The sequence below is a fragment of the Filicampus tigris genome, chromosome 17 (assembly GCF_054856515.1).
Source record: "Filicampus tigris isolate MCC_2025a chromosome 17, RoL_Ftig_1.0, whole genome shotgun sequence".
NCBI lineage: Eukaryota > Metazoa > Chordata > Actinopteri > Syngnathiformes > Syngnathidae > Filicampus > Filicampus tigris.
Genome location: NC_141233.1, coordinates 15,992,556 through 16,009,111, shown reverse-complemented (window position 1 = coordinate 16,009,111; position 16,556 = coordinate 15,992,556). Strand labels below are relative to the sequence as shown.

General features: G+C 48.3%; 2 protein-coding genes across 2 annotated transcripts; both read right to left on the bottom strand.

Annotated features, from left to right (window-relative positions):
• Nucleotides 1-66: 66 nt before the first annotated feature.
• On the bottom strand, nucleotides 67-2,362 carry ndufa2 (NADH:ubiquinone oxidoreductase subunit A2). The gene is made up of 3 exons (XM_086012569.1): nucleotides 2,194-2,362; nucleotides 574-680; nucleotides 67-293 (listed from the first exon to the last, which is right to left on the bottom strand). The coding sequence occupies exons 1-3, from the start codon at nucleotides 2,295-2,297 to the stop codon at nucleotides 202-204; spliced, it is 303 nt and encodes a 100-aa protein (XP_085868695.1). The 5' UTR covers nucleotides 2,298-2,362; the 3' UTR covers nucleotides 67-201.
• A 1,017-nt stretch (nucleotides 2,363-3,379) lies between these two features.
• Nucleotides 3,380-16,365, bottom strand: LOC147133699 (A disintegrin and metalloproteinase with thrombospondin motifs 2-like). Its single transcript, XM_086012822.1, has 25 exons — nucleotides 16,220-16,365; nucleotides 14,825-15,192; nucleotides 12,973-13,153; nucleotides 12,785-12,888; nucleotides 12,640-12,723; nucleotides 11,988-12,071; nucleotides 11,761-11,914; nucleotides 11,414-11,519; nucleotides 11,183-11,326; nucleotides 10,689-10,821; nucleotides 10,373-10,486; nucleotides 10,141-10,286; nucleotides 9,820-9,912; nucleotides 8,860-8,942; nucleotides 7,976-8,109; nucleotides 7,639-7,762; nucleotides 7,250-7,330; nucleotides 7,009-7,172; nucleotides 6,753-6,912; nucleotides 6,554-6,686; nucleotides 5,719-5,926; nucleotides 5,488-5,617; nucleotides 4,827-4,901; nucleotides 4,634-4,745; nucleotides 3,380-4,033 (listed from the first exon to the last, which is right to left on the bottom strand). The coding sequence occupies exons 1-25, from the start codon at nucleotides 16,287-16,289 to the stop codon at nucleotides 3,487-3,489; spliced, it is 3,732 nt and encodes a 1,243-aa protein (XP_085868948.1). The 5' UTR covers nucleotides 16,290-16,365; the 3' UTR covers nucleotides 3,380-3,486.
• Nucleotides 16,366-16,556: the final 191 nt, after the last annotated feature.

Sequence of the window (16,556 nt, the reverse complement as noted above, 5' to 3'; positions counted from 1 at the left end):
AAGGTTCCCCAGGACCGGCTGGTGCGATCTAAGTCAGTGCAGCTGCTTTAATCCACTCGGTCCGACTTAATGGACGATCTTTTATTTGTTTTTGACATTGACAACGAAAAAGCTTCACTTGTTTTTTTTTTCCATATTCACATCAATACATGACGAGATGTGTTGGGTGGGGGGTGGGGGTTCAAGGATTTTGGAGGTTTGTCATGGCTTGGCCTGAACCAGCGTATGCAGACTTTGGGCCACCTGATCAACGGACATGTTGTCCAGGGAGACGCTGCGCTCCTTCCCCAAATCTGTCGGTAAACACACACCACAACATGGAAAGCGTCAATGCACTATTTAGTGCCCGACTTTCGGGGTGGAGCAGGGGGGAACTGCACCCTCATTATGAAAAGTCTGATGAGGCAGTTGAGATGGATGTGGAAAATTGTAGGGCCTGATTGATTATTCGGACGATATTAGCGCTTTTAAAATTGATAGTGGATAATGATGTTTGATAATGACGTTCTTACTAGCCCCTAAAAAAAAAAAAAACCCTAAATAAATAAACATTGGACTTTTGTTGCCACTCACCGTAACGGGCCCATAGCCGGGCCTCCACTCCGGAGCATTCTCGGACCAGGATGGGGAAGTCAGCGTTGGCTCGCTTCAGGTCCACATAGTGCTGCTCCACAAAGTCTCTGAAAATAAGCAAAGGGGGACGCTGAGACAGCAACACCAGTCACAAAATAAAAAGAAAGATGGATGATTGCTCTTTCATCGCTGTTTCATTCTTTCAAAGACCAACAGATGCAAGTTTGAGCAGGACCCTGAGCAAATGTGGTGGGCACACAGACAGTTCTCGGGACTGTTTCAAGCTTGCTCTTAGCATGTACGGCCTCAGTTTCGAGTAGGGCAGTAACTAACGATTAATATAATCATCGATCAACCTGCTAATTCTTTTATCAATTAAATGAATTTATCAGATTCTAAAAAATCACTTTCTTATTTCAAATTGACAGTACAGAAAAAACACAAACATACATTGATGATGATTTAGTTACTGGTTTGGTCTGTAACGTCAAAAAATTGGCAAAAATGTCGATCACTGTTTTCCAACGTGAACGATCTAAATCTATATATATATGGCTGGATATTAGCCAATATGTTAAGCAAAAGCCAATATTGCAATTACACATATAGTGTTAGAGTCATGGGGCCAGCTGTGAGGATCAGCCCTACAGATAGGGCCAGCCAGGGATGAGACCAGCCCACACTATGTTTAGATTTTGAAGACAGTATAAATGTAGGGGCTGCATTTTAGATCGCTCCGCTTTAGTGACTTTGCCCGTCTCGGGTGAGAATGTTCGCGAGGATAGAAAAGTATCCCAGATCTGATGTTGTATGATTCCTGAACTTCAGTGATTGAGAAGAAAAAAGACGAGCAAATTCAATCGACTTTGTGAGTCTTTATTTACATTGGATGCCGTCTTGAAAGATAAAGCGAACACGCATTGAGGAAGTAGTTGTTTTATAAATTGCCAATTGGGCTTATGCCCTAGAGACTTGCTAAACCCTTTAACAAAAGTGAAAGCAGATGGTTGCAGATGTCTGATTTGGAAGATTATCTGTCTGCTTTCCTGGAGGACTACAAAAATTGGAGGAAATTCAATGTTGCAAATGTAAAATCCCAAGGATGAGGACAATTTTAAGTTAATTAAGATTACTCAATGACTACTATAATCGATTATCCAAATAGTGGTCGATGAATCGATTAAGTGCTGCACCTCGAACGGAAACATGGCCAGTTCTCAGGACTGTTTCAAGCTCCCTCTTGGCATGTCCAGTTTCAGTGTCCAGATTGCCCCAATTTTACATGAACCAACACACACTGACTGGTAACACTCAAATGGATTGAGTTAGACCAGCACGCGGGTACATAAACTTTGTAGCACTTGTACAAATGAATGCCATTTTCTAAATAGATTCATTTATATGGGATAGCATAAAAACAACATCACATTGTAAGGCGAAATAATGGCGTTTAGTCTATTTATCTTAAAAGGATCAAATTTGCGAGGGTTGCGTTGACTTTGTCGTTAGCCTTGAACAGCTGGGGCTACCTGCTAAATGCTAGCAGGTCGGTGAGGACAGCGGACCATTGGCCATTATGTCTCCGTTCTAACATTCCCGGCGGCACATTTGGAGGCTCACCTGGTCCCCTTGCTGGCGGCGGACGTTTGGCAGACGTGGATTCGGATTTCACGGAGATTTTTGGCCAAAGCGGAGCCCAGACCTCGGACGACGGCGGCCGCCATCTTGGCTTATCGTAAACAGTGTAGAAAGTGAGCCCAGTTTCAGACCTGGCAGGTTCATAATTATGAGAATTTTGCCCTGACTCAGTCAGAACAGGCAACGTGAACTTTCGACGTAAAGCACGACTTCTGAACGCTTCTCACAGCCTAACTGCGTGTGTTGTAGATATGTGTAACTGAGTTTTGCCTAGTCAAAAAGAACATTTGAAGGCACAATCATCTTTTCGGTTATCCTCATGACGTCACGTCTGCCATGATGGGGGTGGTGGTTGGGGGGTCGTCATGACAGATATCGACAATGCACACGGAGTGGTAGATCTCTCTCTAACTCCAATTTGATATCTACAATTTGATTTCGACTAGGCAGAATTCCAGTTCAAGATATCTTTAATTCGGCCCTTAAAGACGAAGAACTGTTTTCGATATCCGGAACCACAATTGTGACTAACCAGAGTCAAACTGTAGTTATCTCAAAATACAGTTACAGATACAGTATATCATTCAACATCAGCGGGGAAAAATTTCGTTTCTCCATCTGAGTCAACTGACTCACAAGCTTGGTCATGGGCCAAATTAAGCTCATAAGTCAAGGTACAAAGGCCCTATATTGGTTGTGTAACAAAATCAGATCTGAATAAAAAAATCAGTTTTGACTTAAAAGATGTGAGTCCACCAAATCAAATTTAATTAAATTTTTCAAATTTTATTTTATATATCATATATATATATATATATATATATATATATATATATATATATATATATATATATATATATATATATATATGTATTTATTTATATATATATATATGTTTATATGTTATATATGTTTATTTTTACTTTATTATAGAGTTCATTGACATTGATTAAAACTGAGCCATACCATGTTGACTCAAATCTTATCTCCACTGATTCGAACCGAATTACATCATTCCACCTGAAAATGAAACGTCTTTGAGTCGTATCATACCCTCTTATCGAGACACGTACCCAATTGTCTTATATTATATGTACACCCCAAATATACCTGTACGTATCATGCTCTCAGTTGGTAGTGATGGATTGGAAGTCATCATGTCATCGACTTGAGCAGGACGAGTTGAGACTTTGCTTTATTGGACTCACACAAACAAGCACGCCGAACGTGGGCAACTGTCCAGACTAAAAGGTACAAAACTACAAATAACGCGTCCTACAAGGAGCCATGTTTTCGGCGACGTCCAGGCCTCCGCAGCTTCTCGTTCAGAAGCTCCTGGACGCGTTTGTTTTGCGTCCGCACCCGGAGTGGGGGCACCCGGGGCACCCGGGGCACAAAGTGGCTCTGCGGGCCCCTCGTGTCATCGCCGTCCAATCCCACGATGCCGTAGGAAACCTCGCCTCCCGAGTCCTTCGCCATCTTCGGAGACGTTGGTGGGAAGGAAGACGAACGCCCGCCGGCGGTGGCGCTCCTCCCGCTGGGGGTGATGACATCATCAGCCGTCCTAAGGGACGGCGCCAGCGTCGTTTGACCGGGGGCGGTTACCATGGCGACAGAGGTTACCAGAGCAACAGTGGCCGTGGGCTCCGTGAGGAAAAACGGAGGCACGGGCGTTGGAATGACGAGTTCAGCGGCGTCCGAATTGTCGTCGTCGTCGTCGTAATCCACGTAAATAAAGTCGGTGGTGCTGGGGGGCGGAGCCACTGTCCAAGCACTGCTGCTGGGGGAGGGGCTTGGTTGTGGTGTTACTGTGGTGGACATGCTAAAAAACAACAAAAAGAGCATTCTGACTATGTATGAACAAACACATGAAGACTTATGATCACAAATGATGTGTATGAACACAAACACATTTATCAATACTCAGAAGCATTTATGAAGACTTAAAAGAATGCTAAATTGAAGTCGTTATCATTGAGGATGATTTCTTTTGGATGATTTCTATTTTGGCCACAGTTTTTCATTCATCAGTATGTTTTGGAGAATAGTATTTTTTGGCACGGTGGTCGAATGGTTAGCACGCCCGCCTCACAGTACAGAGGTCGAGGGTTCGAATCCGGCCCCGGCCTTCCTTTGTGGGGTTTGCATGTTCTCCCCGTGCCTGAGTGGGTTTTCTCCGGGTACTCCGGTTTCCTCCCGCATTCTTAAAAACATGCATGTTAGGTTAATTGAACACTCTAAATTGCCCCTAGGTGTGATTGTGAGTGCGAATGTTTGCCAGACAGCATTAAAAAAAAAAAAAAGGTGAAATAAACTTTTTTTTTTTAAGTGCCTTGAGCATCATTGATTGAATTCTAAGGAAATGACCCATAAATAAGTATGAAGATACATATGAAGACGTATGAAGGCGGTTGAGGGTCACCTGAAGTTGCTGCAGGACTTGCAGCACATTTGTCTATAGCCGACGTTGGCACAGTTGCGACTGAGCGACTCCATGCGGCAAAACGCGGAGCGGTCGCCGCGGCAACGCTGCCCTGCAGGAACAAGAACGTCAGCCGTCACAACGGCGTCGTACAACAGGCAGAGCAATACCGAACGGAAGGAGTTTGCGCTACTTGAGGCGGTCTTAGCCAACGGGAGGTCTGTACTGGATCTGGACAGCCATTGGACCATGAAGTTCTTCGGGTCGCCTGCACGAGAAAAACAAAAATTGACGTAAAATCGTAACATCTCTCCATGTATGGAGGTATGCCTGCGGCATATGAGTTTGGACTACAATTTCAAACACAGATTTTTTTTTTCCTTAAAAAATCCTAATTAAACTTGTAATTACAACAGTCTTTTTCAAAAAACAAAAAACAAATAAAAAACATACCACAAAAGTACAACATTTCAACGTATCAAGAAGTCTGCGACTTTATAATCTAAGCCTCAATTAAAAAGCAGTCCTCCAAGATGTTACTTGCGTATAAAAGCACTCCGTGAAAAAACGACTGAAGTACTGAGTAACTGCTAAGTAACTTCTTTTGTTATTTTTGTAATCAGAGCAAGTCCGTCAAATAGAGAGAATGTATAAATTCGGAATTTGCAACTTCTGATATCCCCCAACATTATTAATTTATTTGCAAGTCAAACTTTTCTAAAAAGTTACTCAAATTAACGTAAGGAAGTAAATTACTACCCACCTCTGGTCATGGAACAAATTCAACTTTGAAGTCGAGCTACCAGCGTACTTGCCCATGCCCGCATGCTGTATGACACGCGATGCACGCTTACCACCACACGGTGGCGCTCGGCATGTGCGCTTGGTGACGGGCGGGACCAAGCTGCAGTTCCCCGAGGATCCTTCGGGGCGCACGCAGGCCACCTGCCGCTCCTGCGTGCCGTTGCCACAGGTGACGGAACACTGCAACACAGAAGCTGCGTCACAGCCACCCCTGAACCCACAAGCCGTCCCTCCGGCTGGCTCGGCGCCGACCCCCCAATCAACCCCCCCCCCGCCCTTACCGGCGTCCAGGGCCCGGCCCGCCACACCGCCGGGCACAGGAAGCGGTTGCAGGGCCGCTTGGTGTCCGGACGGCGGTCCTGGCACAATTCGCTGTTGACGGAAAGCCGCCGCCCACCGACGGAGACCAGCTGGCAGCCCACCCAGCGACGCTGCCACCCGCTTTGTCCACAGGAGGCGCTGCAGGCCTCCCAGCCGCCGGTCATCCAACTGATTGGTAGGGAGCGGGAAGTGCTCAGTGTGTACACAACAGGGATCACCGAGTGTTACCATGATGATGGGATGTCACGAAGTAACCTTGGAGACCAGTCGAGTGTTACCGTGATTGACGAGTGTCTGATGTTACGTCACAACCAGCTGAGTGTTGTGCAATACCGTGACAAGCGTATGACGTAAGCGTGGTGACCATTAGCGTGTTAGCATGACGACTGTTAGATGTTACCGTGATGACCGATTGTGTCACGTGACGACTGTCCGACATTGCCATGGTGATCATTTGAGTGTGGGTGTTAGGGTGATAACTGTGTGACGTTACCATGGTGACCATTTACGGTGGGAACCATTTAACTATTACACTGATGACTGTCAGTTGTTTGTTACCGCGATATTTGAGCGTTACCGTGACGACTGTCTTACGCAAGCGTGGCGACAGTTGAGTGTTACCGTGACGACATTCTGATGAGCAGCTGGGTGTGGCGTGATCCCTTGACATGCGGATAACGTTACCGTGGTGACCATTCAAGCGTCAGACGTTACTGTCTGATGTTATCCCGGTGATCATTTGGCTGTTACCACCTTGACCAGCGGAGTGTTGCCATGACGAGCGTCTGACGTTACCGTGGCGGGCTGCAGACGTCCAGGTTGCAGCTGCGTGTGATGGCTCTCGGTTTGCTGATGTTGGAGCAGAACGTTCTCTGAACCATCACGCCGTCGGCCTTCCGTCGGCATCCGAAGCGGGTGTACTGTTTCCCTGGCGAGCAGAAGGGCAGGAGTCAACCGGTTGTTCTGTTTCCATGGCAACCGGGTGGCGCCGTACCTCCGCCGCACGACTTGGAGCACACAGACCACTGCTTGAGCGCCCACTCATAAAAGATGGCATCCTCCTGCACCAGGTTGGACTCCAGCGAAGAGCGCAGGTGGTCCTGGATCACATACTTGTAGGACACCGTCACCTTGGCGTCGCCGTGGGAACGGAGCTGACGGAAAGAGTGTCATGCTTCAGTCAGCCGCGACGCGGCGGTGGGACGTCCGTCTGTGTGGTGACATGACCGGACGGAAGGTTGAGCGCTCACCATGAGCACCACGGCGTACTTGAGCGGCCCCTCGGTCTGCACCACCTCCTGCTCCTCGGTGTGAGTGTACCGCCAGGCCACGCCCATCTCCACCAGCACGCGGGACGTCGGCGCCTCGTCCTCGTCGTTCAGGAACAGGCGACCGCTCTCCTGGTTCTTGACCGCTAGACAACCGAGAAACTCAGGGCGATCCGGGTGGCGGGACACGCGGGCCGGCTCGGGATAATGCGGCGCCTCCTACCGAGGACGTGAGGGGTCCTCCTGAACTCCTGCACCAGGAGGTGTCGCGCCCCTCGAGGAATCTCCAGGATCTTCAGGTAACCTAGGCCACAGCCGACATGCCATATTATTCAACCCCCAACCGTTGGCAAACCAGGGATGAATCCCAGAAATGTCACTAATGCACCATTAAAGTGGTTTCCCCACAGAAGAAGAGCGATGCAGTCGTTTTTTCCCGGCTGTGTTTTCCTGCATTTTTGTTGGCAGGTTATGTGGAGCGCAAACGATATTTTGCTGCGTTGTTTGTTATAAACTACAATATCGTTCGGTAATGATAATTACTCCCCCTAGTGGTCGCCGGGCCCTGAGCGGGCGCTCGGTGGGCTGAAGGTTGACCCGTGATCAAGTCACCTGTTTTGTTGGCGCTGCGACTGAAGTTTCCCTTGACCACGCGACAGCGGGAGTGATCCCCGCCGCACACCCCGCATCGGTCTTCCTGGCGGTCCGACGCGATCTCGCCGTCACAGCCCACGTGCTGCAAGGAGGCCAGGGAAGGGGGAGGAAGGGGGAGGAACGTCGGCAATCGGGCGCGAAAGCAAGGATGCAAGGAGGCGCGCAAATGAGATGACGAGACAAGGAGGGAAGGAGACAAGCGGAGAGAGACGACCGTCATGACGAGACACGCCTTGCTCGGCGAATGATGCTGAAATGAGGACTATACGCCAGAAGTACGGGATGAGATAAAGACCTCGCACTCTCCTCGCACACACACGCTGTAGGCGTCGCCGTAAGAGCACAGCGTCCCATCATGCACCGCTCTCTTCATGGAAACCAGGGCCGCCGTCTCGTTGGAGCGACAGAACAGATTGCATCGCTCATCAGCTGATGGAACGCGGCCGCCATGACACATGGACAGACAGGGAGAGTGAGACCTTGCGGGTGAGATCACCAGTGAGACAACATGACTAAGTCAGACGGCGTGAGTGGATAAGTGAGAGTATGACATAGTGAGTGAGACACGCTGCGTCGGAGAGACAGGGCTAGGGCGAGACATCGTGAACGACACTTACATGGTGAGAGAGACTAGTGAATGAGACATACAGGAGGGAGTGAGACATGGACCGGCGCGCTTGAGTGAGACAAAACCCTAATGAGCGAGACAGGGTCAGTGAGACGTCCGTCCAGTGGTGAGCGAGACACTCCCTATGGCGGGTGAGACGCCAAGAACGAGAGGCACACAGAACTGAGTGAGACTTAGTGTGGGAGATTTGCTGAGTGAGAAATGGCGAGTGAGTCTTGATGAGTGAGACACACGGGGAACGAGAGCGGCTGGTAATCGATCACGAGTGAGACATTTTGAGCGAGAGCCAGTGAGACAGCGCCGCCGTGAGGCCGAGTCCTGTCCCGTCTCGGCTTCCACGTGTCCGTGGCTTCAAAGAGAAGACGTGCAACCAAAAGTGCATTCCCAGATTACTGCCTGATGACTTGAACATGTGGTGTGCATATACACACACGCACGCAGAAAGACAGACAGGCAGGGAGACAGGCAGGCAGGCAGGCAGGCAGGCTCATCGTATTGTGTGCTTGTTTGAGGGGGTGCACGTGTCCGCGTGCGCATGTGTGTGAAGTTACGGTCGGCGTGTTCGACAGGCAGCCAGTGATGTTTTTTTCCCTCGTGTTCAAAAAAGTCGTCCCAGACGCTACACTGCTCCGCCCTGAAAGACAATTCATTACGGGTTATTCCAGGACATTCATTCCAAGTTATTCCGGGTCAGTCAAAGTCGCGCCAAGCCATTGCAAGACACTCAAAAGTCCTCCCAAGTCAATCCGGTCATTCCAATTGACCAAGTCCTGATCAAGTCATTACAAGTCATTCCAGGTCATTTCAAATTATTCCAAGTCACTCTGAGTCATCAAGTCAGTAAACGCTGCAGTCATTCGCTCGTTCCAATTCATCCGGTTCTTAAAAACCATTGCAAGTCATTGTAAGTTGTTCCAAGTCATTCCAGGTCATTCCACTTTATTCCAAGTCACGCCAAGTCGTCATCAAGTCATAGCGGTCATCAGCAAGATCCGATTCAACCAGTTCTTACAAGTCATCGCAAGCTATTCCAGGTCGTTCCAAGTCATTACCAGTCACCGGTAGTCAGGAAATCATTCCGGTCGTCAGATCCAGACATCAAGTCATTGCAGGTCATCCCAAGTCACGGTAAGTCATTAGGTCACTCCAAGTCATCCCAACTCCAATCAATCCAAACATCAAGCCATTCCAAATCATCACGAGTCACTTCAAGTCATTAGCTCAGCTCACCAAGTCAATCCACATCATTCCAATTCATTCCAGTCATTTGCTCCATTTAAGTCACCAAGTCTTTTCAGGTCCTTGAGTTGATCGCAACTGGACAGTTATGTTTTTTTTCTTTTTTCTAAGACAACCAGAACAGTTCCAGTTGTTTTTTTATACAAGCAGAAGAGCACAGTTGTGATCCAGTCAATAGCCTGAGAAGACAATGACATGGAGGAATCAGATCAATACAATCACCTCATGGTGCCATCATTTCATTCCACATTGGAGTTTGGCATCTTACTCACCTGAAGTCAGTCATGGGGGGACACTGGTGTTGTTGGTTACACAGTTGGAACTCAAAACTGTTTCCAAAGCAGGTGCGCCCCCCGTTGGCCGGCCTGGACACAGAAGCAGTAAGCCGATCTACGGCTGTGTTGGAAAAACGTTCACTCATTCCCAGCTCCCTAATCACTCAACTGCGATTTTAGATAGTGGCCCTCATAGTTGACTTCAAAGTCCACTAGAATTCCTTTTTCGAAACCCAACTGACCCTGTTACCAGTGCACTACAGGGAGGGATTCCTAACACAGCCTTTGACTTTGGGTGTCGATGGGTCGCTCACTCACGGTGGGCTGTCGCAGTTCCTGGAGCGGATCCGGACGCCGCCCCTGCAGGTCCTGGAGCAGTCGGTGTAGGCGCTCCACGAGCTCCAGCCGCCATCTTGTCTCAGGAGGTTGGCTGTCAGCGTGATGCAGAATCCTTTGAAGCAGTGCTGGGGCAGATGGAGATGTGCGCCATGGAGACGTTGTCATTCAGAGCACCGGTGAACGGCGGCGGCGGCGGCGGCGGGGCGCTCACCATGCCGGGTCCGCACGGGGTTCCGTCCAGAGGTGGCCCTTTCTTGGATCTACAGAACAAAGGATGGTTGTAGTCGCTGCACCACAGCTGCTGGCAAGGCTGCGAGTTGGGATACTGACAAGAACATCAAACAGACCAGCGTGGATCAACACCTTCCTAATAAAGACACCAGCTCAGGTGTTCTTAATAAAGAAACAAAGGTGGATGGTAGAGAGGACGTTGCCTCAACAACTACAACAAAACAACTACAATGATCACAAGTATACTAAAAGAACTCAACAGAGACAAGAAAAAAAAAGATGGAATAAAGACTTACAGCTTTACAAGTTCCATATCCTGGACCGAAGTCAAAGCTGCACTGCTGCTCCATGGAGTACTCGAACCCCGGCAAAAGGGGCGGAATTGGCCAGCCGGGGCTGAATGGATCGTCTCGGAGACAGTCGTATGTGCTAAGCAGGGAAACACAAAAAGCCGTGACGCGGTGATGGAACAGGATGTGGACAATAAGGGGAAAGTAAGTGGACAGAATGGGCGAGGAAGTGGATAGAGAGTGGGCAAAAAAACCCCAGACAAAACTGGATTGGAAGTGGACAGGAAGAGCGCAGGCAGTGGACAAGAAATGGATTGGAAATGGAAGAAGGTGAATAGGAAATGGAAAGTCCTGTAAGTGGACAGTATGTGAACAAGATGTGGACGGGCACTTAAGGAGAAGGGGACCACAAAGGGACAGACAGTGGGCAGGAGTTGAACAGGAAGGGGACAGTAGAGTAAGTGCGGAGGTAGTCCTGTGGAAATGAGGCGCAGTCTTACGGCAGGTACTTGTGCAGCTCGCTCCAACTGCATCTGGACCAGTGGTAGCGGTAGAAAGAGGCCTCCACTTGTGGCGACATGATGCTGCCCAGGGACACGTCGTCGTCGCACTCGTTGGCCTCACCGTCGTGCTCCATTCCCAACCTGAGCGGTGACACGTGGCAAATGCTAACACTGGCGAGGGCAAACCGGCGGCATCTTTTTTGCCGCTTGCGTGTTTGTGTGCCTCACACGTGTCCAATTTCGTGCGCTGCGACGAAGGCTGACGAGAAACCGTCCTCGAAGACCAGAACGCAGCTCTGGTGCATCTTACACATTCCTGTGACAGGAGCGTAGCCTGCACAGAGATTTACAACTAGTGGAGTATTGGCCCCAGTATTATGCTAGTAGTGCTCAAACTCGTTTTGGCAATAGTGATAGTTGAAGTGGTCAAGCTAGCATCAGTCATATTGGCATTCGTGCTCCGTTAGCAGTAGTCGAAGTAGTGGGGGTCATATTAGCATTAGCATTAGCACATGGTAAGATTAGCAATTTCATTAGGTCATATTAGCATAGTAGCCTGGCGCTAGCATTAGTACCCAGCATGCCGGAGGGTCCAAACTCTCGTCTGCTCAGGTAGACCAGGTGGTCATGCTGCTGGTTGGGGTTTTGCTCCCTTTGCTGGATGTAAGACCAGCCGCAGACATTCTCCAAGCTTTTCTGGGCATTGCCCACTGAGATGAGCTCCTGGGACTGTAAGGAAAACCCGAAAGTGTCACAATTATTGATGACTCGTGATATTCGGGCCAGGGAATGTTTGCGGTACCTTGGACGGAGTCAGCATGATGATTCGCACCAGAACAACGTTGATGTTGGCACCGAGGGACTGATCTTGATAGATCTCGTGAACCTGCAACACATCAGTCCGAACCCTGAAGGATGTGCTTCAAGTTCTCTGTGTTCCTCTCAACCAGTAGCTCTGAACTTGATCCTAAAATCATGAGGTGGGGCATTCCGATCACATGACTTGACTACAGTCAGATTTAAGTGGCTCATTTTTAGTATTTGGAACTTGATTTCCTACAACTCATGAAAGACTCCACTTGACTTTGTATTGAAGAGACTGGACTTAGACTTGAACTATGTAACTTGACAGGTCTTGCCTGCTGACCATTTTCAAGACAGTGTGCCACCAGTATGTTATGATGCAGAGCGCTGAGACGACTTAATGGAGGGAATGCCCGAGATTATTACATTGGGATTCAAGTTCTGTTTTTGACCAAATCGTAAAAGGAGAACGGCAACATGCAAGGTTTGCAACTCAAAGATAAGGACCACAACAGCCACACTCCATTTGACCTGCTTGAGCTTTGTCACAACAACTTGGGACTTGCTTGACAGTTGAAGGTTAAGACAGGGGACATACTTGTGACTTGCACATATGTGACTTGCTCCCACCTCTGGTGCGTCCAACTTACGATGTTCATAAAGGTGAGAAGATATTTCTGGATGTGTTGTTGTCCGTGGAAAAGAAGAACAGAATAATCCACGGCTAGCAGGACCTGGGGAGGCAGGAGGATGAGTGCTGTGACTGGCTGCCAAGGAACATGTGACTTCCTTTACCTCTATGTTGAACATATCTGCCTCTTCGATGTAGCGCCGCCGACGCCGCCGCCAATCCGAGGCAGACTTGGACCTCAGCAGATCCGAGGAACCTAAGAGAGGTTCTAAGACACCGTAAAGATCTTCAGTGAATCCCAACAGATGTCATCGTGAGATTAGACGACTACGAATACACGAGTTCTTCTGACCTCGCAGGAAGTCAGCAGTTTGATTGACGGCCCGTTGTTTGGACTTGATGATAGCGGACGATGGATAAACAACGTGTCGCCGTCCTCCTTCGTTATCTTCACCTTCACCCTGGCCTCCCAACGCCCAGCGGTGCAACGGCTCAATGAAAAACTCCTCCTCATTCATTCGGATCATCCCAGCCTGCCCACACATACGTGAAACAACTCATCGATCAAGGACCCACTGGAGATCTACTGAAGATTTACTGGATTGAAGGCAGAATTTAAGGTTAACAGAAGATCTATGAGCATTTAAATAAGACCTATTGATGACCAACTGAGAATCTACTTTGTGTCGACCGCAGAAGGGCATTGGCTATGTACTGGAGTTTTACTCAAGGTCTACTGATGGTTCACTGAAAATCTACTGAATATCCCCCGAGTGTTTGCTAAGATCATTTACTGACGATCTCCAGAAGATCAACTGAGGACCCACTAGTGATCCCCTTCTACTGTGGACCTACTGAAGCTCTACGAAAGGGTTTACCAAAAGTCAACTGAAGAGACACTGAATGTTGACTGAAAGTCTAGACAATATCTACGGAAGTATTACTGAAAGCCTAATGAAGATGTGTTTGCTGAGGATCTACTGAAGATCTACTCTGCATCGTATCTCGTATCTGCATAGTATCTCATGAAGAGCTACTAAGGAGCTACTGAATGTCTCCTGGCGACGTACTGAAGATCTACTGAGGGTCTACTGAGGCTCTAGTAAATGTCCACCGAGGGAATAGAAACACTCTCGAGCAGATGCGGTGGATCGAGGATTGCGTTTGGTGGAGAACAGAAGAGGAAGGTGTTGGGAGCAACAGGAAGTTTGCAAACGAGACATGTTCCAAAATAAGAGGGAAGCGTGAGTACGAGCAAAGAGAAGTCCTTCCCGCGCCATTGTTTGTGCAGCTCATTCCTTTCAACAAGTCTCATCTTTCCACAACATCTGGATCCCATCACAAGCTGCACTCCGAGAAGTCAGACGTTGAAAAAGTCTCAGCGCACAGCCAAGTGCGGCCAGTGTGCACGTGGCTGCCGCTTTTTACAGCCTGCGCTGCCTCTCTCTCTCACTCTCTCTCTCTCGCTACCTCTCTCGCTACCTCTCTATCCTCTCCTCTCTCATTCCCTACATCTTTCAGCTATCTGACATTTTCACTCCATTGTTTCCCAGCCAAGGAACACACAAAATATCATGCAGGCGCGCCAAAAATTTGCCAGGAGGAGCATTTACTATTGCTCCCTGTCAATGTACAGTTTGTCACTGGGATAACGAGATGACAAAGTACATTATATGTCCTATACCAGGGGTCCCCAACCACCGGGCTGCGGTGGGTCACCCCCCCGCCCCCCGCATGCCAAGTTGTCTCCGTCGCATGACGCTAATATTAAATGCACAAGCTAGCGAATGAGTAAAACAAACAGACGTATTTGGAAAGTCTGCAGGATCCTGATCATTTGAATCAGGTGTGTTGCAACACTCAGAGATGCAGAACATGCAGGAAAGTGGCCCTCGAACACCGGAAATTTGACACCTGTGCTCTACATTAAACTCGATAGTGCCAATTGATAGTTTTCTTGTATACCGGTACTTCATGTGCACATGTAAAAATGTGTCAGGAAGATGAGTGCAATGTGTTAAGTAGTGTACTTCTTAAAAGGCCGAACATTAGACTTGATAATATACCCAACAGTAAACTTGCTAAGCTAACTAGCTAAGAGTTGAGTAACAGACTGATCATTGATGCTAACATGCGACGAGTTTACTTTGCAAACCAGTTGATGTTAGCATGCCAAGCAGTGTTTTCGGAGAGGCACCACCCACCAGTCCGTCACAGTTGCTCAGGGCCACGGCCGTGTCCTCCATGTTGGACACGCCCCCCGTGTAGAAGCAGTCGGCGTCTCTGATTGGCTCTGAGCGCTGACGCCCCGTCTCCTCCCACCACTCCACGGTGGCGCGCGGAGACACCAGGCGGCGGTTGGCACGCAGCCGCAGGTGCAGCTCCCGTCCAAACACCGTCACGTTGTAGAAGACCTCCGAGTCCGACGTCCATGATGTCTCGCTCCAGGGGGCGTGTCTTTTGCCGCGGGGCGGGGTCTGGGCGGAGACTGACGCTGACAGGAAGTGGCCCAGCGAGTCGGTTCTGACTGGACGAACCACGCTGAAGTTGGACAAAACCCCGTGGAGCGAATCTGAGAAAGACAATCCGTCACCTCATTGAATGACCACTTTTTAAAAATAACAAACACAATCCTTCACCTAAATGCTCAGTGATACATTTTCCAAATCAGAAACGCAATCCTCCATCTCATTGTTCAATCGTGACTTTTTCCAAATGACAGAAACAATCCATTAGGGTCAAGGATCAATTCTGACTTTAAAAATGAGACACATAATCCTGCACCTCATTCGTCAATGATCTCTCTTTTTAAAAACGAGAAACCCAATCCATCACCTGATTGACGAATGAGGACTTTTTAAAAATGAGAAACACAATCCGACACATCATTGATCAAGGAAGACTTTTTCAAATGACAAACACAATCAATCAGCACATTTATAACTTTTCCAGCTGTCACAGACAGACTTTCCAGCACATGATTTGCGGGATGGAAACTTGTTGGAACGCTACGACGATTCCATCTTGTTTCTCATTAGAGAAGATCGGAGACGCCACTGGTATGCTTGTGATGACTTTTATGTATGGAGTCTTGGTTTGTTGTGTAGACTTAAACTATACTGCCAAATGCAAATTGTTATTCACTGGATACTGGACAATATCTCTTCTGACTTGCAACTCCATGCATCATCCTACTGTATTAATTCCATCGACTGTAAAAATCTTAAGGTTTGCAAACTAACCCAAAGCTTCTGTAAATAGTTAAAGTGTGAAGTAAAGCTAAAAAAACAACAACAACAACTAGATGACAAAGCGTCCCCTAGCAACTTTTCAAGTTCAAGCAGGCTAAGATTTAACACACATGCACACTCCACACCGCATTTCAAGTGCTTCACGTAACTTTATATGACATAATCATCCAAATCAAAACACATACTTGCACTCTAGATGAATGAATGACGTGAGCAGTCTTTATACTGTAAAATAAAGTATGTTGCATCATATCCACGTCTTGTTCATGTACTTATTTCTACTCCGATCACATGCAAAATGCAGGACTCAAGTTCAATCAATGGCAATATCGTCGTATTCGTGGTTACCTGTGCTGTGGGCGCTGACGGCAGAGACGCGCACAAATACAATGAACACCGCGCACACTAGCAAGTCCATATCTTCATGTCTTCACGTCCTCACGTCTTCATGCCTTCATATCTTCTTCATGCCTTCATGTCCCGGCGACTGACTCTCACTGTGTGTGCGTGAGTGCGGGCGTGCGTGTGTACTCACGCAACAGACAAGTCCTGCAGACTCTTGACTCCACCCACACACTCTGTTCTGCGTGTGAGTGTGTGTGAGGGTGAGCGGGTGTGTGTGGGGGTGTGTGTGTGTGTGTGTGTGTGTGTTGATCCGGCGACGCAGTCAAAGTTGGCGAGAAAG